This window comes from Scyliorhinus canicula, chromosome 15 (assembly GCF_902713615.1).
Source record: "Scyliorhinus canicula chromosome 15, sScyCan1.1, whole genome shotgun sequence".
NCBI classification, from domain to species: Eukaryota; Metazoa; Chordata; class Chondrichthyes; order Carcharhiniformes; family Scyliorhinidae; genus Scyliorhinus; species Scyliorhinus canicula.
Window position 1 is genome coordinate 130,793,220 of NC_052160.1, and position 21,674 is coordinate 130,814,893.

The following is a 21,674-nucleotide window of genomic DNA, read 5'->3' on the forward strand; positions in this document are numbered from 1 at the left end:
CCATGCTAAATTTGCCCCTTAGTGTCTCAAGATGTGCAGGTTAGGTGGGGTTGGGAGGATGGGGCGGGGCAGTGGGCCTAGCTGGGGTGTTCTTTCAGACAGTCGCTTCAGACTCAATGTGTCAAATGGCCTCTTTCTGCACGGTAGGGATTCTATGCCGGAGTCTATGGAGCACCTCACCCCAAAATGATATCCTTCATTGGATTGGACTGAATTGGATTTGTTTATTGTTACGTGTACCAAGGTACAGTGAAAAGTATTTTTCTGCGAGCAGCTCAACAGATCATTAAGTACATGGGAAGAAAAGGGAATAAAAGAAAACATATAATAGGGCAACACAAGGTACACAATGTAACTACATAAACACCGGCATCGGGTGAAGCATACAGGGTGTAGTGTTAATGAGGTCAGTCCATAAAAGGGTCATTTAGGAGTCTGGTAACAGCGGGGAAGCAGCTGTTTTTGAGTCTGTTCGTGCATGTTTTCAGACTTCTGTATCTCCTGCCTGATGGAAGAAGTTGGAAGAGTGAGTAAGCCGGGTGGGAGGGGTCTTTGATTATGCTGCCCACTTTCCCCAGGCAGCGGGAGGTGTAGATGGAGTCAATGGATGGGAGGCAGGTTTGTGTGATGGACTGGGCGGTGTTCACGACTCTCTGAAGTTCCTTGCGGTCCTGGGCCGAGCAGTTGCCATACCAGGCTGTGATGCAGCCAGATAGGATGCTTTCTATGGTGCATCTGTAAAGGTTGGTAAGGGTTAATGTGGACATGCCAAATTTCCTTAGTTTCCTGAGGAAGTATAGGCGCTGTTGTGCTTTCTTGGTGGTAGCGTCGACGTGGGTGGGCCAGGACAGATTTTTGGAGATGTCGGCACTGAGGGAGCCTTACAGTCAAGTCCAATCTTTCCCTCTCCCATTGCAGGTACACAAACACACAGGCAAAGATTGAATATTGATAAAGATTACAATTAATTCAGTCTCTGATTCATGATTTCCGGTCTCCCATGTGACAGGCCTGGGGTTTCTTGAATGCCTTGGGATTTAAAGTTGAAGGGAGTTTGTTGTAATGCGAAGAATTCACAGTAGGTTGTGAGGTTTCCTCTGGACGAATATCCAGGAGATTGATTATCAGGTCAACTGTGAAACTGGAACAGGTTAAGTTCTTTGGCTGTTTGGTGACTTGCAGGCAATTTCGGAGTCTGGTTCTCAGACTGGCCGATGACTCAAGTATCTTAAAAGGCGTAGGTGGCACAGCTTTTCTCCGCAGCTGTTGTCTTGTCAATGTTCTTCTGCAGTCTGTCCTGGTCTCTCTGGGTCTTTAGATGAATCTCGTTGTCTCAAATTGGTTTCAATCACATGACCAATGCTGGTGATCACCCAACCAGTCCAAAGACGTGCAGGTTAGGTGGACTGGCCACTAAAATTGCCCCTTATTGTGAAAAAGATATTCATTGTAGGTTATGGGGTTGCAGGGATGGGGCAGGATGGTGGGCCGAGGTTAAGTGCTCTTTCGGAGGATCGGTGCAGACTCAATGGGCTGAACGGCCTCCTTGTGCACTGTAGAGATTCTATGATTTCATGACTATATTAATGGTTTGCAAGTTCAAAAACATCACTGCGCAGTAGAACATAGAACATAGAACATTACAGCGCAGTACAGGCCGTTCAGCCCTCGATGTTGCGCCGACCTGTGAAACCCCTCTAAAGCCCATCTATACTATTCCCTTATCATCCATATGTTTATCCAATGACCATTTAAATGCACTTAATGTTGGCGAGTCCACTGTTGCAGGCAGGGCATTCCACGCCCTTACTACTCTCTGAGTAAAGAACCTACCTCTGACATCTGTCCTGTATCTATCTCTCCTCAATTTAAAGCTATGTCCCCTCGTGCTAGACATCACTATCCAAGGAAAAAGGCTCTCACTGTCCATCCTATTTAATCCTCTGATCATCTTGTATGCCTCAATTAAGTCACCTCTTAACCTTTTCGCTCTAACGAAAACAGCCTCAAGTCCCTCAGCCTTCCCTCCATACCATGCAACATTCTGGTAAATCTCCTCTGCACCCTTTCCAATGCTTCCACATCCTTCCTATAATGCGGCGACCAGAATTGCATGCAATACTCCAATTGCGGCCGCACCAGAGTTTTGTACAGCTGCAACATGATCTCATGGCTCCGAAACTCAATCCCGCTACCAATAAAAGCTAATACACCATACGCCTTCTTAACAACCCTCTCAACCTGGGTGGCAACCTTCAGGGATCTATGTACATGGACACTGAGATCTCTCTGCTCATCCACACTACCAAGAATCTTACCATTAGCCCAGTACTCTGTCTTCCTTTTATTCCTTCCAAAATGAATCACCTCACACTTTTCTGCATTAAACTCCATTTGCCACCTCTCAGCCCAGCTCTGCAGCTTGTCTATGTCCCTTTGTAACTTGTAACATCCTTCTGCACTGTCCACAACTCCACCGACTTTAGTGCCATCTGCAAATTTACTCACCCATCCTTCTACGCCCTCCTCCAATTCATTTATAAAAATGACAAACAGCAGTGGCCCCAAAACAGATCCTTGTGGTACACCACTAGTAACTGGACTCCAGTCTGAACATTTCCCATCAACCACCACCTTTTGTCTTCTTCCAGCTAGCCAATTTCTGATCCAAACTGCTAAATCACCCTGAATCCCATGCCTCCATATTTTCCGCAATAGCCTACTGTGGGGAACCTTATCAAACGCTTTACTGAAATCCATATACACCACATCAACTGCTTTACCCTCATCCATCTGTTTGATCACCTTCTCAAAGAACTCAATAAGGTTTGTGAGGTACGACCTACCCTTCACAAAACCGTGTTGACTATCTCTAATCAAATTATTTAGTTCCAGATGATTATAAATCCTATCTCTTATAAACCTTTCCAAGACTTTGCCCACAACAGAAGTAAGGCTCACTGGTCTATTGTTACCGGGGTTGTCTCTACTCCCCTTCTTGAACAACGGGACAACATTTGCTATTCTCCAGTCTTTTGGCACTATTCCTGTAGACAAAGATGACTTAAAGATCAAAGCCAAAGGCTCAGCAATCTCCTCCCTAGCTTCCCAGAGAATCCTAGGGTAAATCCCACCCAGCCAGGGGACTTATCTATTTTCACTCTTTCCAGAATTGCTAACACCTCCTCCTTATGAACCTCAAGCCCTTCTAGTCTAGTTGCCTGTATCTCAGTATTCTCCGTGACAACATTGGCTTTTTCCTGCGTGAATACTGATGAAAAATATTCATTTAGCACCTCTCCTGTCTCCTCGGACTCCATGCACAACTTCCCACTACTGTCCTTGACTGGCCCTACTCTTACCCTAGTCATTCTTTTATTCCTGATATATCTATAAAAAGCTTTAGGGTTATCCTTGATCCTACCTGCCAAAGACTTCTCATGTCCCATCCTGGCTCTTCGTAGCTCTCTCTTTAGGTCCTTCCTAGCTAACTTGTAACTCTCGAGCACCCTAACTGAACCTTCACGTCTCATCTTTACATAAGCCTCCTTCTTCCTCTTGACAGGTGTTTCAACTACTTTAGTAAACCACGGTTCCCTCGCTCGACCACTTCCTCCCTGCCTGACAGGTACATACTTATCAAGGACACGCAGTAGCTGTTCCTTGAACAAGCTGCACATTTCCATTGTGTCCATCCCCTGTAATCTTCCTCCCCATCCGATGCATCCTAAGTCTTGCCTCATCGCATCATAATTGCCTTTCCCTCAGATATAACTCTTGCCCTGCGGTATATACCTATCCCTTGCCATCACTAAAGTAAACGTAATCAAATTGTGGTCACTATCACCAAGGTGCTCACCTACCTCCAAATCTAATACCTGTCCTGGTTCATTACCCAGTACCAAATCCAATATGGCCTTGCCTCTCGTTGGCCTATCTACATACTGTGTCAGGAAACTCTCCTGCACACATTGGACAAAAAGAGACCCATCTAAAGTACTCGAACAAAAGCATTTCCAGTCAATATTTGGAAAGTTAAAGTCCCCCATAACAACTTCCCTGTTACTTTCGCTCCTATCCAGAATCATCTTTGCAATCCTTTCCTCTACATCTCTGGAAATTTTCGGAGGCCTATAGAAAACTCCCAACAGGGTGACCTCTTCTTTCCTGTTTCTAACCTCAGCCCTTACTACCTCAGTAGACGAGTCCTCATCAAACATCCTTTCTGCCACCGTAATACTGTCCATGACTAACAATACCACCCCTCCCCCTCTTTTACCACCTTCCCTGAGCTTACTGAAATATCTAAACCCCGGCACCTGCAATAACTATTCCTGTCCCTGCTCTATCCATGTCTCCGAAATGGCCACAACATAGAAGTCCCAGGTACCAACCCATGCCACAAGTTCACCCATCTTATTCCGGATGCTCCTGGCATTGAAGTAGACACACTTTAAACCACCTCCCTGCCTGCCTGTACACTCCTGCAACCTTAAAACCTTACTCATGACCTCACTACTCTCAACCTCCTGTGTACTGGAGCTACAATTCAGGTTCCCAATCCCCTGCTGAACTAGTTTAAACGCTCTCGAAGAGCATTAGCAAATGTCCCCCCCAGGATATTGGTACCCTTCTGGTCCAGGTGTAGACCATCCCATTTGTAGAGGTCCCACCTACCCCAGAATGAGCCCCAATTATCCAGGAATCTGAAACCCTCCCTCCTGCACCATCCCTGTAGCAACGTGTTCAACTGCTCTCTCTCCCTATTCCTCGTCTCGCTAGCACGTGGCATGGGTAACAACCCAGAAATAATAACTCTGTTTGTCCTAGATCTTAAGTTTCCATCCTAGCTCCCTGAATTCCTGCCTTACATCCCTATCCCTTTTCCTACCTATGTCATTGGTACCTATGTGGACCACGACTTGGGGCTGCTCCCCCTCCCCCTTAAGGATCCCAAAAACACGATCCGAGACATCGCGGACCCTGGCACCTGGGAGGCAACACACCAACCGCGAGTCTTTCTCGTTCCCACAGAATCTCCTATCTATCCCCCTAACTATGGAGTCTCCAATGACTAATGCTCTACTCCTCTCACCACTTCCCTTCTGAGCAACAGGGACAAACTCTGTGCCAAAGACCTGTACCCCATGCCTTACCCCTGGTAAGTGTTCCCCCCCCCCCCCCCCCCCCCCCCCCCCCCCCCCACAACAGTATCCAAAGCGGTATACTTGTTACTAAGGGGAACAACCACAGGGCCTGTCACAGTCAGGCCTGTATCGACTGCTTCCTCCAAGCCCCTCTCACCGTCACCCATCTATCTTCATTCTTCGGAGTAACTACAGAGTAACTTCGGAGTAATTAGGAAACAGATGATGATCTTTCACTCTTAGCTGGTGGATAACTGGTTTTATCAGTTTTCCTTCCTTGAAATGCAAACCCAAAACAGAGAATAGGCTAAGGTCTTATAGATGTTCATACCAGTGGCATCTTCCAGTTCCGGCAACAGTGCAGCCCCCTGCAGATTTCCCAGCTGCGTAGAATGGATTCAATGGGAAATCCGCGCAGAGAATCTTGCCAATAGAGCCTGGGAGTCCATTGCCTTTGTCTTTTGAGTAAGCTTAAAACAATGGCAGGTGTGAATTTCACAGAAGTCTATTCCAAGGGGAGGCCCACACCCATGGTCATTCATGTTAGAACTTTCCAGAAGCTTGGCACTCTGGGTTGAATAAGCAAGTGTCACCCAGTCACTTGGCAACCATCTTAAGAGTTCATCAGCATCCAATGTAAACAAATAAAAGAGAGTTTCAGAAGCTTCCAAATGTGCTCAATTCATGTGTAAAGTTATGACCGTGACATGCCTTTAATGGGCATGACACGTTGCAGTAAGCTTTCAAACTGGGGCCTTCCTCTCTTGTCTGGCTCATAATAATAATAATCTTTATTGTCACAAGTAGGCTGACATTACCACTACAATGGCATTACTGTGAAAATCCCCTAGTCGCCACACTCCGGTGCCTGTTCGGGTACACAGAGGGAGAATTCAGAATGTCCAATTCACCTAACAGCAAGTCTTTCAGGTCTTGTGGGAGGAAACCGGAGCACCTGGAGGAAAACCACGCAGACACGGGGAGAGCGTGCAGACTCCACACAGACAGCGACCATGTATGACACTGGACAGCTGATGTATTGGAGAGAGCTAGTTACAGTGAAATCTAACAAGAAAAATGCAATTGAAAAATTCAGAGACTTGTACCACTATATTGGCCTAAACAGCTGGCTTGTAATGCAGAACAAGACCAGCAGCGCGGGTTCAATTCCCATACCGGCCTCCCCGAACAGACGCCGGAATGTGGCGACCAGGGGCTTTGCACAGTAACTTATTTGAAGCCTACTCGTGACAATAAGAGATTATTATTTTTGTCTGCTTGTTAAGAATCCTATTTTACAATCGCGCTGAGCATTTTTTTCTTGTACAGTTTACAATTTAAACATTGTTTTCAATTACATTTTTTTTGAAAGGTCCAATAAGTTGAATTAAGCAGGTTAAGCCATAGTTGAATATTGGATAACTGTAAATGAAACGACTTTAAATTGAGGCTGGACTGTATTGAGTGGATGGACAAGTAAGGGTTGTGACGAGTTTTAAATTGACTTTTCCTCCCCCTGTTTTCTCATTTTTACCATTCCAATGTTACATTACTCACCACAGCAACATCTCGGACCTCTGAATATTACCATGGTAAAGAAGGGATTTGCACTGTTGTTAATGTGGTAAATACATTAATTTGTAGAACCTAAACTCTAGGCTCCTCATAAGTGATCAATGGAAGGGAATTTTAAACCTTTGATTCAGATCAAATGTGACTAGAGCAAGCACGTGTTATAAAAGGCCTGATGAGCCATCAATCGAACGCGAGACGAGTTGCTGAACAACGGTTAGACTTTAATAAGCCAGAAGTTAGCCCTACGGTCGACTACAGTAAATGGACGATCGCCAGGCATTCTGGGTATTTATACCTCGCTCAAAGGCGGGGTTAACTCAGCCTCTCGACCAATCGGGGAGCCGTCACATGACTGATCTCAACCAATCGGTCGAGAGGCACATGACCGACCAGGGCCAATGGTAAGCCAGTGTTCTGCACCAATGGCAGACAGCTATGCAAATCATACCACCACAAGGCCTCACAACCACAAACACATTTTGGGAGAATAGAAAGTTTGATCACTGAAAAATAGCAGAAAGGAGAGCAGAAAAATCTCCTGCCCCCTATCCACGCAGCTCCATTTAAACCTCATTTTTGATAGCATCCGTTCTTTCATATGAGGCTTTGCAACTGTGATGGGCAACCGAGGCTAGTGAGTGGGCCAAGTGAGTGTCCCTCCTTCATCTCAGTCGGCTTGTTCACTAACCATGACCCCATGAATAAGGTTAAACACATTTAATGCGCATAGAATATTTCATAATGAGTTCTAAAAAATGCTTAATCAATCAAAAATCAATAGAAATATCTCAAAATCAGATGGAAGAAATAAACTAAATATTTACACTTTGGACGCAGAGGGAGTGCGCAGCTCTCACGGTCAGTATTGTGAGCATTCAGCACAGACCTCACTTCACTCGCCCTTGCTTTACACGCATGTCGTTTCAGTCATACCGGGAGGAAAACAACTACATGGGGGGAAACCAGCGGAATGTGGAACTCTGCGTGGGCAACGGTCAACAAAATGTCTCAGAGGATGCACCCAGATGGGCCGCATGTGGTTCCTGGGCCGCAGCTGGCACTCCACGGGACTGGATCATTATATTTACCATTTCCAACAAAGGCAACATGAGCTCCTTTTAGAATACGCTAAGGTAGTTAGTGTCATGTGAGAGTACCTTTAATAAATGGATGTTTAAGCAATGTACCTTTAAGAAATGAGGCAGCTCATATTACTGAAGTGGTGTCAGAGTGTGGGGGAGCTGAGCTCAATTCTGCTTTTAGTTTCAGTTTGAGAGAGAGCAGCTGAAAAGTGCCTGGCTAGTTTGCTGTGAGCTGTTTGAAAGGAGAAAGTCGAGTTTTGAGAAAACGAGCTTGTGTGTGTCTGTGTTTGCAGTGAGCTGGTTCTGCTGTGATCTCTGCCATGAAAGACTATCTCTGAATCATTTGGGTGATTTAAACTCATAATAGTAATGTCTTTAACCTGATGTGTTTCTGCTGTTAAAGGTGAAGTCTTTTGTAGGTTTTAAGGAACATTTTGAGGGATCATTTAGTGTTGTATTATTTTTGGGGTTATCTTTGAAGTGAGGGGGATAAAGTGATCTAATGTTTACTTAAAAGGTTAAGTTGAATTCATGGAATAAACATTGTTTTGTGTTTAAAAACCCACGTGTCCATAATTGTAGTACCACACCTGGAGAACAAGCCGTGTGCTTCAAAAGCAACAATACATTAAAGGGAGAGGTTGGTTGAACCATGATACATTTTGGGGTTCTGAAAACGCCGCTCCCATAACATTGGGCATGGGAATACCACCACCTGCAATTTCCCCTCTGTGCCTCACCCCAGCCTGACTTGGATATATATCATCATTCCTTCACGGTTGCTGGGTCAAAATCTTGAAACTCCCCCCGCGGCCCCCCCCCCCCAACAGGACGGTGGGTGCACCGACACCATATGGACTGCAGAGGTTCGAGGAGGTGGTTCACCCCCACCTTCTGAAGGACAATTAGGGATGGGCAATAAACGCAGGCCTCACCATCAATGCTCCTATCCCGAGAATGAAGAACAAACACAGAAAAAGCCAAGATCTGAAATTCTGATCCGGTCAAAAAGCTGTACTTAATTACTCATGAGTTTTCTGATCGGTTTATTCCTGTTCATTGTCTGTCATTAGATCAACATTACTTAACCCGGTTTGAGTTGGATCATTTGATTCTCAGCTGGGATAGTATTTGTTCCACACACCTGTTGGCCTCAACATCTCTTGGTCAAGAAGGAGAAAACAGGAATTGAACAGAAGTTATGACGTCTAACAGGCTGCTTGGCCATTCAGTCCATGTTGGTGTTTATCCTGTCCACAGGCAGCATGTGAATCATGTGAACCCATCCTGTCCCAATATCTCTTTACTCCTCGTTACTTTGACCATCGCTCTAACACCTTCTTAAATGTTAAAATGATCCCCGCTTCAATCACTAACTCAGTCACTCAGTTCTGCAGCCTCACAACCCTCTGTTTCTCCTTCTCCATGTTCCAAATCTCTAAATGGTTCATTTTATATCCTTGCCTGCTGCCTCTGGACCTAAGTTACTGTGACAGCCTGAATCGGAATTTTTGGTTCCTTTCCTTGGAGAGCTCCTGATCATTATCCAGCTTCTCCCACTGGGCAGTGCACCCTGCCTAGGTGTGGGCAGGTTTGGACTTCACTATGATGCCTCACATGGTCAACTAGTCAGTCAGTATTCATGCTGCCTAGGCTCACACGTGAAGTGAAAGTCACGTGGGGGGAAAGTTATTGCCGGTACCAGTGGATTCAGACCCAGCAAGAGTCAGCACCTTCAGAGAAGGGAGACAGAGGTTGGTTAGGTTGACGGCCTCCTCTGTAGCAGCAGAAGTCCTCACCTAAAGCACTTCCTGGAAATTGGTTTGTCGGGGTTTGACTGTGTATAAATAAAGCACTCCGAACAAATAAAGGGTAGCACACAGATTCATGACGGATCCATTCTGTGCTTTGTGACAGACTTGTTCAGTTTCGTCTCGAACTCAGTTTTGGGAAAGGTGAGGGTGGGGGTGTTTTCCAGCTGGATTCAACAACAAGAGTCCCATAAAAGCGGGATAGGGAAGTGGGAGAATATGCCCCATCTCCTCCAGCAACCTTAAAACCAGGGCTCTAATGTTAAAGGACACACAAAGAGGATGCGGATAACTGTCTGGAATAAATAGCCAGATTAAGAGATAGTAGAGGCAGCCTGCAATGGGCGGCTCACAATGCAGTGAGATGCCAGACTGAGAGATTTCTAGCGGAATGGGTTTCAACGGTTAATGCACACTTTTTCCATTCTTAAAGAGTGTCTGCTGTAATCTAAGTGAAGTGTAAGAATGTATATCACCCACCTGCCTGTGAGTTACACAGTTTAAGATCACAGCTTTTTTTTATATCACGTGGAACATGACAACAGGGAACAAACAGAAACAATATTGGTGGGTTGGCGTACTGGATGACTGCCAGAATTTTTACTGGGGCATCAATGGCAGGGATAGAACCTTGCCAAAGTGACATGCGCTGCTTTCACAGCACCTGAATCAGGCAGGCCTGAACAAAAGAGTTAAGGGATTTGCAAACTTACCGTTGTCCTCTCCAAACAGTGCAGCAGATGGTGGTGTTGCCTGGCCACAGCTGAGCCTGGTTTGTTGGGGCATTGTTGCTGTTCCTTATCGCCCGAGTCCTGGAACAACAGAGACATAACAAAAATTCAAATTGCATTCCAGTTGGAATCGCAGGCACTGCTTTATCAGAGAATTAGAGAACGCTGACAGCATAGAGTGAGGCCATCCAGTCCGATTGAGTCCATGCCATCTCCCTGCTCGAGCTACGTAGCTACCTGCACTGCCTTCCCTTGATGATCTACAACCTGGTATTTTTCTTTCTACCTTCAGGTGCTTATCTAATTCTCTTTTAAAAGCCTCGACTGAATCTGCTTCCCCACCATCTCAGGCAGCGCATTTCTGATCCTAACCGTTCGCTGCGTGGAAAGGCTTTTCCACCTGTCGTCTTTGGTTCTTTCGCTAATCACCTTAAACTGATGTCCTGTTCTTCTCCATCTTTTAACGAATGGGAACAGGCTCTCTCTCTATTTACTCTGTCCAGACCCCTCGTGATTTTGACCACCTCTATCAAGTCTCCTCTTAAATATTCAATCAATCCTGAGTTTGTTCAGGAACTGTCCACCAATAGAACCATTTTAGCTCCAGTCAATCATTTCCCAGCCCCCCTGACCTCTGCGTCTAATCTCGACACAGCATAATATTGAACCTACTGTGAGCTCCAGTGCCTCGTTCATCAACCCGTTACGTTTGATTTGAAGATAGGCGTTGGCATTTCCAGTCTTCGCTATCTTTATCCTCGCAAGCCTGGCTTTCTGTGAAGGAAAAACAAGACAGTCTCAACATTTATCATCTAAACCGTTTCATCGGCTGACTAGCTTCCTGCTGCTCGTTCTCTCTTTTCACATGTCTCATTATCAGCACATGGCATTGGGGCGTGAAATGAAAAAGACTCGTACACAAAACCTCTCCCAGTCTCAATGTTTCTTGCCTCCTCCATTTTCTTTTTACTCCTCGGAATTCTCTTGGACGCCCTTCCTCTCCAGTTATTCTGGGCGCGACCTACCGGCTCGCCAAGTCTTGCAAATTCCAATGCGATCTCACGAAACGTCGTAATGTAAATCCCGCCCTTTGTGGGCGGTATCACTTTTGGGCAATTCTGCATATGGCCAAATGGAGCGGAACTGGTGGGGTCTCCCAGGGTATTGGAGGCCCCCAGCTGCATGCCCTTTGGGCGGGGTGGTGCGCTGGCATTGCTGGTGCCACCTGGGTGCCCTGAAAGTGCCACCTTGGCACCATGGCAGTGCCACCTGGGCACCCTGCCTGTGCCAGCCCGGCACCCTGACAATGTCAAACTGTGTGCTAGCCTGGTGGTCCTAAGGTGATATTTTTTTGTGCACCCACGCTGGGCAGGGGGTTGCCTGCATGGGTGTTGGGGGGATTTGCTTGAGGGGCCTCGGAGATCGAGATGCCAATTAAAAATGTTGTCCCGATCTCTCGCTACATTGAGGACGTCCGGCGAGCGGAGCTCCTCAGTGTACAAACGGGTCTCGGCCGCGTGTTCCCCAACTGAGGCCCTTATACAGCGTGAGTCGCGTTGTACAGCCATGCATTTCTAGATGCTGCGAGCACTGGGAAACACGCGGCTAAACGTGCTCGCTATGTGATTTTGTTCCCAATTAGTTGAATCGTGCCCATCCCGCATGATCTTCCTTCTGCTTTCATCTTTGCTACCCTAAAATTAATGTCCATCAGACTGCCTTCCAGCCTTTTCCTTCTCTGATTCCTCAATCTCCGTCAGGTTCCAATTCGCCTTAAAATCCACAGCTTCTAAAATAGGGCCGGCTTGGCTATCAGCCTTGTCCTAGGTGGTAATGCCCTTGTGTGAGGTACAGGAAGGTTGTGAATTCAGGACCCTCTCCAGAGACTTGAGCACAAAATCAAGGCTGTCACTCTCGTACGTTGCTGAAGGAGTGCCGTACTGTCGGAGGCATCATCGTTCGGGTTGAGACATGAAACCTAGCCCGTACCTGGCCCCTCAGGTGGATGATAGAGATCCCACTGCACTGTTTTGAGAAAGAACATGAGACTTCGCCCCAGTGTCATGGTTATATCCTTCAACCAACGTTGCCCAAACATATTTACCTCATTGTTGTTTGTGATTTCCCCCAGCAGTGAGCACAATGCCATTGGATGTGAAGCACTTTGGTCCTGAGGTCATGAAAGCTGCTCTATATAAATGCAGGGGTATGTTTTTAAAATTTGGTTTTGTCATGTGAGAGTACCTTTAAAAAATGGGTGTTTATAAATGGGTGTGTATATAAATATCTGTAGTGCGAGTACCTTTAAGAAATGGGTGTTTCCTACTGCAGTGATGTCAGAGAGTGGGTGGAGCTGGGCTGTCTGTCAGCTTTTTACTTTCGTTTTCGGCTGTTTGCTGCAGGGTGTGTTTTAGTTTCGTTTTCACTGTTGGAGCTGAAGCCAGACCAAGCAGGTGTACTGCTGTTCTCTCTGCCATCAAAAGACTATCTCTGGATCATTCGGTGAATTCAGAGTCATGAATATTCTCAGTAGTGAAGTTAAGCCTGATGTCTTTCTGTTTTGAAGGTGTTTTAAGTCGCATGGATGTTAAAAGAGAAGCTTAAAGGTTTATTTGGTATTGTAGTCTTTGGGGGTTGTATTTGAATTGATGGTTGCTAAGATGTTCACTGTATGTTTTAGAAAGGTTAACTTGAGTTCATAGAATAAACATTGTTTTGCTTTAAAAAATACTTTTCCATTCCTGCTGTACCACACCTGTAGAGTGGGCCGTGTGCTCCCCACACCACAATCTATTAAAAGTTGTGGGTCAGGTGAAGTCCATGGTACACTTTGGGGTTCTCTAAACCCTGGCCCATAACACTTTCAGCTCTTAGCCCTTTGCTGAGATGGCGAAATGGCAGTGTTGTGGTAATGTCACCGGACTAGCAATCCAAAGGCCCAGGCCCTTGGGACATTGGTTCACATCCCACCACAGTAAATGGTGGAATTTAAATTCAGTCAGTTAAATTGGGGATTTAAATCTTGCCTCAATTACGAGATTACAAAACCATCACAGGTTTTTGTTTAAAAAAAAGGAATCTGGTTTGATCTTCTGCCATCCACGTGACTCCACACTCACAGCAATGGATGAAGGGTAATTAGGGATGGCCAACAAATGCTGTTCCTTGCAAGTGATGCTCACATCCCAAAGATAATTATCCTCAAATTATGACCTTAGTTCTGTACTCTCCCACTATTGGGAACATTCTTCCTTGTCTGATCCTGTTACAATTTTATAAATTTCGATGAGATCCCCTCTCACTCCTCTAAACTTCAATGAATATAATCCTAAACCATTTAGTCTCTCCTCATACGACAGTCTAAAATCCCAGGAATCAGCCTGGTAAACCTTCACTGCACTCTCTCCATAGCAAGAACATCCTTTCTCAGATAAGGACACCAAAACTGCGCACAATACTCCAGGTGTGGTCTCACCAATGCCTTATATAGTTGCAATAAAACATCCCAATTCCTAAACTTGAATCCTCTCGCTATGAAGGGCAACATAGCATTTGCCTTCCTTACCTGCTGTATCTGTGCGCTTAATTTCAGCGAGTCATGCATGAGGACACCAAGGTTTCGCTGAGTATCCACCTCTCTCAATTTACACCCATTCAAATAATAATCTGCCTTCCTATTTTTGCTACCGAAGTGGATAACTTTGCATTGATCCACATTATACTGCATCTGCCATGCATGTGCCCACTCACTCAGCCTGTCCAAATCCCGCTGAAACATCTCTGCATCCTCCTCACAGCTCACCCTCCCACCCAACTTTGTATCATCTGCAAATTTGGAGATAATATATTTAGTTCCCTCATTCATATATAAAATTAATAGTTGGGGTCCCAGCACAGATCCCCGAGGTAGCTCACTAGTCGTTGCCTGTTGATAGGAAAAAGACCCATTTATTCCAACGTTTTGCTTCCTGTCCGTTAACCAGTTTTCTATCTACCTCAAGACACTACCCGCAATCCCATGTACTTTAATTTTACAGAGTAATATGTTATGTGAAGTCGGTCGAAAGCCTTCTGAAAGTCTAAATAAACCAAATCCACCGGTTCACCCAGGTCAACTCTACTAGTTACATCTTCAAAGAATTCCAGTAGATTTGTCAAGCATGATTTCCCTTTCATAAATCCATGCTGACTTTCTCCGATTATACCACTGCTTTCTAAATGCTGTGCTATGAAATCCTTGATAATAGACTCTAACAACTTCCCAACGACAGACATTAGGCTCACTGGTCTATAGTACCCTGTTTTCTCTCTACCTCCCTTTTTGAATAGCAGGGTTACATTCGCTACCCTCCAATCTGTAGGAACCATTCCAGATCCAAAGAATTTTGGGAAATGGCCACCAATGGATCTATTATTTCTCGGGTCACTTCCTTAAGTATTTTGGGATGAAGATTATCAGGCCCTGGTGATTTATCCATCTTCAATGCCATTAATTTCCCCCAAACCATTTCTCTACTAAAACCAGCTCCTCACTTAAACTTGTTTCTCAGAACTTCAGGCACATTATTCATGTCTTCCTTTGTGAAATAGCATTCATGCCACACAAGTGTCATACAAGAAAGAATGTAACAAATGTCCCATGACATTCAACGACATTACCATCGCTGAATCCCCCACTATAAACCTCTTGGGGGTTACCATTGACCGGAAACTGAACTATATATTTAAATACTGTGGCTACAATAACAAGTCAAAGGCTAGGGGCGAGATTCTCCGCAAATGCGGAGAATCGTAAAGGCTGCCGTGGGACAGGCCGTGACCCACGGCAGCCTTCACACCCACTTCCGGGGCCGATTCTCCCCCCTGGGTGGGGCTAGGAGCGCGGCCCCGTGCGTCACGGCGGCGCGGCCTTGACAACAGTCTTCAAGGCTGCACATCAAGCGTCACGCCGGCTGACGCGGCCGATGACGTCAGCCGCGCATGCGCAGTTGGCGTCTTTTCCCTCAGCCGCCCCGCAAGATGTGGCGGCTTGATGTTGCGGGGCGGCAGAGGGAAAAGAGTGCGGCCGTTACGGCCTATGCTGGCCTATGCCCCCCTTGGCACAGCCGTGGTACTGCCGTGCCAATCGGGCCCCCAGATGCCCCAAACGGGCATCTGGCGCCCGTTTCACAACGGCAGCGAGCAGGTGTGTTTGCTGCCATGTTGAAACGAGCGTGAAGGCCCGGCCGCTCGGCCCATCGGCCTCGGAGAATCGCTGCTCGGCGTAAAAAACGGCGAGCGGCGATTCGTGGCGTGGGTCAGGCGTGGGGGGGGGAGGGGAGGGGGGAATAGCGGGCGGGCGTGAAAAATGTCGGGAGGCCCTCCCGCTATTCTCCCACCCGGCGTGGGGGGCGGAGAATCTCGCCCATGGAATCCTGCAGTGAGTAATCACCTCCTGACCCCCCCCCCCCCACCCCAAAGCCTGACCATCATCTACATGGCAGAAGTCAGGAGTGTGATGGAATATGCTCCACGTGTCTGGATGAGTGCAGCTCCAACAGCACACAAGCAGCTTCACATCATCCAGGACAAAGCAGCCCGCTTGATTGGCACCCCATCTACAAACATTCTCTGCCTCCATAGCAGATTCACAGTGGCAGCAAGATGTACTGCAGGAACTCACCAAGTCACCTTCGGCAGCATCTCCCAAAGCTATAACCACTACCATCTAGAAGGACAAGAGCAGCAGATACCTGGGAACCCCACCACCTGACTTTCTCCGATTATACCACTGCTTTCTAAATGCTGTGCTATGAAATCCTTGATAATAGACTCTAACAACTTCCCAACGACAGACATTAGGCTCACTGGTCTATAGTACCCTGTTTTCTCTCTACCTCCCTTTTTGAATAGCAGGGTTACATTCGCTACCCTCCAATCTGTAGGAACCATTCCAGATCCAAAGAATTTTGGGAAATGGCCACCAATGGATCTATTATTTCTCGGGTCACTTCCTTAAGTATTTTGGGATGAAGATTATCAGGCCCTGGTGATTTATCCACCTTCAATGAAGGAACGGTGATATATTTCCAAGTCACTCACCACCCTGACTTGGAAATATATCACCGTTCCTTCACTATCGCTGGGCCAAAATGCTGGAACTGCCTCCCTATTTGCATTGTGGCTATATCCACACCACAGGGACTGCAGTGTGTCAAGAAGGCAGAGCACCAGCAACTTCTCAAGGGCAATTAGGGACGGACAATAAATGCTGGCCTCACCTGTGGCACCCATATCCCCTGAATGAATGAAAAAGACAGAGTTGTGCAGCTGAAGAACCATGAGAGATTAATAATAATAACCTTTATTGTCACAAGTAGGCTTACATTAACACTGCAATGAAGTGACTGTGAAAAGCCCCTAGTCGCCACATTCCGGCGCCTGTTCTGGTAGAGGGAGAATTCAGACTGTCCAAAGTACCTAACAGCACGTCTTTCGGGACTTGTGGGAGGAAACCCACTCAGAGAGAACGTGGAGACTCCACACAGACAGTGACCCAAGCCGGGAATCAAACCTGGGACTCTGGAGCTGTGAAGCAACAGTGCGACCCACTGTGCTACCATGCCACACATGAAGATTGGTGTGGAATGTGAAGTACTATATTTAATGCAGTAGAATGAGGGAGCACAGAATAGAGGAATAGAGCATTGGTTTGGAGGGCAATGAGTGGAATATTACTGCAGAAAGTGGATCCGTCCACTGTTACTAATTCTGTGTGCTCAGGGTATAATACATTTGCTCTCCAATCCATAAACTCCCAACTTATTAAAAGTATTCACCCAGGATAGGTGAAGTATGTTCAACCACAAAATCTAATTCATTTGAAAAAAATTGTTCTGTTACATTTAGGACAATAGAACATATTAGAATTACTTAAAGAGCCTGGAGTGTGATATTTCCACTGTCTACATATGGAGAACTAATGAAAGCATTAGCACCTAACAATAGTAATGAGAAGCATACACTTAAGACAAAATGACTATCATTATTCAATAATTGTCATATCGAGCAGGTCCACCAAGACGGAAGCACAGTTGTGCTTCAGGAAAAAAAAGATTGATTCTATGGGATGACAGCCAAATAAGATCCACAGTGATTTGGGGCTCAAAATCTCCAGAAACCCTTGTTGCTGCTCTTATTGTTCAAGCCCTGCTTCGAGGGAACTTGAGCCTACAATTCAAATTGAGGCATGCAGGCAGTGTTGTACTGTGGGCCGAAGTTGATTGAGAACTGGAATCAAATTCAAATCCACTGCGCAATGGAAGATTTGAGTGACATTGAGGGGACATGTTTGATTGAATCATAACTGGTCTGGGTTGCACTGGATGGAGTCACTCAAACAAAAAAGCGAGCAGGGCTTGCATCTATAATCACACCTTAGGATGTCCCAAAGCATTTTTCAGTCAATTAAGTGCTTTTGAATTGTAATCAGGGTTGTCACGTAGGAGGGCGGAGAGCAGGGCCGGGATTCTCCCCTACCCGCCGGGGCGGTGGGTCCCGGCGTAGCGGAGTGGCGTGAACCACTCCGGCGTCGGGCCTCCCCAAAGGTGTGGAATTCTCCGCACCTTTAGGGGCTAGGCACATGCCGGAGTGGCTCCTGCTCCGCCGGCCGGCGCAAACGGCCTTTGGTGCCCCGCCAGGCGGGGCTGAAAGGCCTTCGCCGGCCGGCGGAAGTCCGCGCATGCGCCGGTGAGTCAGCGTCTGCTGACGTCATACCGGTGCATGCGCAGCGGAGGGGGTTCTCTTCCACCCCCGCCATGGTGAAGGCCATAGTGGGGCAGAAGAAAAAGAGTGCCCCCACGGCGCAGGCCCGCCCACCGATTGGTGGGCCCCAATCATGGGCCAGGCCACCGTGGGGGCACCCCCTGGGGCCAGATCGCCCCACGCCCCCCCCCAGGACCCTGGTCCCGCCCGCACCACCAATCCCGCCGGCACCAGACGTGCTTTGATTCCTGCCGGCGGGAACGGCCCGCCGACCGGCGCGATTCCCGCCCCCGCCGATTCCTGGGTGGCAGAGAATTCGGGCCACGGTGGGGGCAGGATTGACGCCGACCCCGGGCGATTCTCCGACCCCCCAGGGGGTTGGAGAATTCCGCCCCTGGTGTCCGAACATAAGCCACGGGCGATGGGGGGGGGGGGGGTTACATTCATTTTTCATTTCTAGAAGTGTCAATCTTTTATTGATTAATTGAATAAACCAAAACTTTCAGTACCTGAGTTGCAGAAGAGAGTCTCCAATCTGGGTCGGGTAGCCTAGTGGCTATGTTGCTGTACTGCTTGGAGAAAGTGAGTTAAAACTTTGACGTGGCAGGTTGAGAATTAGAACTCGGTTTAAAAGCCCAATGGAAGTTAAAATGTGGTACCAGAAAAAGTGACCAAGCTGTTGGGTTGTCATAAAAATTCAACTGATTTAAGGGGCGGCACGGATGGCACAATGGTTAGCACTGCTGCATCACAGTGCCAGGGACCTGGGTTCAATCCCGGCCTTGGGTAACTGTCTGTGCGGAGTTTGCACTTTCTCCCCATGTCTGGTATCTTCCCACAGTCCAAAGGTGCGTAGGTTAGGTGGATTGGCCATGTTATAACTGCCTTTAGCATCCAAAGATGTCCAGGTTGAGATGAATGGCTGGTGTATGTTTTTGCTGATGCTGGTTAATGAACCTCAGCTAGGGTAGAAAGACTCTCCACTCATCGTTTAATCTGTCCAGAGTACCAAAATCAAGGGTTGACACTCCAGTGCAGCACTGCGGAAGGCCCCAGTTGCTTGATTGGGAGGATGCAAAAGATCCCATTGTACTATTTTGAAGAAGGGCGGGGGGGGGGGGGGGGGATTATCCCTGGTGTCCTGGCCAATGTTTATCCCTCAATCAACATCACAAAAAAGTCAGATTATCTGGTCATTATCTGGAAATTGCTGTCTCTGGGAGTTTGCCGAACGCATGTTGGCTGCTATGTTTCTGACATTCTGACAGTGACTACACTTCAAAAAGGACATAATTGGCTATAAAAACCTTTGAGTTGTCCAGCAGCCATGAAAAGAGTTATATCCAGAAAAGAGAAAGCTGGAGGGTTCTTTAAGATTTTGAAATGGCTTGAAAAGATGATTCCACTTTTTGCAAGAACAAAACTAGGTAGGAGCCATGAAAGTAAGATGGTCACGAATAAATTCCACAAGGAATCTAAGAGAAATTTATTTACCTGGAGGGCAATAAATATGTGGAACCCACCGTCAGAGAGAATAGCTGAGAGGAGTGATATTGATGCATTTAAGAGAAAGCTACAAACACATGAGGAAGAAAGGAGAATAATGCTGAACTGAAGAGGGGACCGGACATAAAGCAGCATCGACCAGTTGGGCTGAATGGCTTCTTTCTCTGCTGGAGATTCAAAATATTTCCACATGATGTAGCAAGTCCTGTGCTGGCTGTAGTGCTAGCCTGTGTAAAGTGCTTAAATCCTTGAACTTACTTCAGGGCCGGGATTCTCCCCTACCCGGTGGGGCACGGGGTCCCGGCGTGATGGAGTGGCGTGAACCACTCCGGCGTCAGGCTGCCCCAAAGGTGCAGAAGTCTCCGCAACGTTAGGGGCCAAGCCCTAACATTGAGGGGCTAGGCACGCGGCAGAGTGGTTGGCGCTCCACCAGCTGGCGTGGGAGGCCTTTGGCGCCACGCCAGCCGGGGCCGAAGGGACTTGCCCGGCCGGCGGTAGTCTGCCCCCCCCCCTCCCCCCCCAGGACCCCGGAGCTCGCCCGCGCCGCCTGCTCCCGCCGGTATGGTAGGTAGCTTGATCCACACCGGCGGGAGAGGCTTGACAGCGGCGGGATTTTGGCCCATCGCGGGCCGGAGAATTGCCGGGAGGGCACGGCGACCGGCGCGGAACGATTCCCACCCCCGCCAAATCTCCGGTGCCGGAGAATTCGGGACACGGCGGGGGCGGGATTGACGCCGGCCCCGGGCGATTCTCCGACCCCCGGGCCGGGGGGGGGGGGGTCGCAGAATCCCGCCCCAGGTCTTGAGCACAAATTCAAGAGGCAAGATTGCCAGCAATGAGCCAAATTGACACTTAAATGCACAGGTAAACACGAATAGAGACGTCAGCGCTCCTGATATCGAACCGCAGCTAAGCTCAAATAGAAGTCGTCAAATCGTGAAAGGTGATGTGCACTGCAAACACGGAGAGGTGTAATTTTGAATAAGGCTTGAAGAGGGAGCAGGAAGGAAAAGGTTGCAAAAAAGGTTGTTGGAATCTAGAATGCAATGGCAGAAGCCAAGCAGGAGTTTTGGAGAATCTCTTTGCACAGTGAATCGGATGTGGCTGCCTGAAATGGTGGTGCAAGCAGATTCAATAGTAGCTTTCAGAAGATAATTGGATAACTACTTGAGAGGAAATAAATTACAGTACAGGACTGGAATTGGGGACATAATTCCTTTGGCGCATTGGCAGCTAGCATGGGTGCAGTGGACTGAATGGATTCCTTCTGCGCTGTAATTTCTACAATTGTCTGCTTGAGGGTATTGCAAAGCACACAGTGACAGATAAACAGTAATCAAGTGGAGGAAATGCATTAAGCAGGTGATCCCCTCCAGCTCGACTGGATGTACATAGGATTACGTAGAATTCTCAACAAAAAAATAGGTCATTCAGCTCAACTGATCTATACCAGTATTTGTCCTCCACACTAACCTCCTTCTCCCCAACATTTAGCATTACCAACGTATCCTTTCATTCTTTTCTCAACCACTTACTTACCTCACTCCCCATTAAATACTCTGCTATTCACCTCAAACCACTTGAGGTAGAAAATAATCATATTCTCACTCCTGATCTCTGGGAGGATAAGTTTCTCCCGAATTTTCTGTTGGATTTATTAGTCTTATTAGTTATCATTTTATGCTTGCGGTCCTTATCTCTGGTCTTACCCACAAGTGGTAACATCTTCTCGAAAGGTGAAGGTGAAGTCGCCATAGTCTCAGATGACCATAGGCTGCTTTCCCCTTTGAGGGGGGAGAGCTGACTGGTGGTGATTTATCTTGAGCATCACCACACCTCAGGCTTGGAGCAAGGTTGAGAAGGCGGGGCCTTCAACCAAACAGGAACAAGATATAGGAGCGGAAGAGGACATGCCAGATGACGAGAAGAGGAGGGGGGTCAGGAAGAAAAGGCGGAGAGGAAAGTTGGGGACCCAGCTCAAAGTAAATGCCTACCGAAAAATGTAAAACCAGAGACCGCAACCGATGTAAATAACAAAAGACAATATATATATAGATTTTTTTCTCTTGTTTTCCTGTT

The 21,674-nt window shown here is 47.2% G+C and overlaps 1 protein-coding gene across 1 annotated transcript in view; it reads right to left on the minus strand.

The window, feature by feature from the left end:
• The window catches only part of kcnd3 (potassium voltage-gated channel, Shal-related subfamily, member 3), a 373,686-nt gene that overhangs the window by 20,719 nt on the left and 331,293 nt on the right, over positions 1-21,674 (minus strand). Inside the window, exons 4-5 of the mRNA XM_038820164.1 lie at positions 11,019-11,120; positions 10,329-10,427 (exon numbers count right to left, since the gene is read on the minus strand). Coding sequence (XP_038676092.1) covers positions 10,329-10,427; positions 11,019-11,120 — 201 coding nt within the window. The remainder of the gene's footprint in view (positions 1-10,328; positions 10,428-11,018; positions 11,121-21,674) is intronic.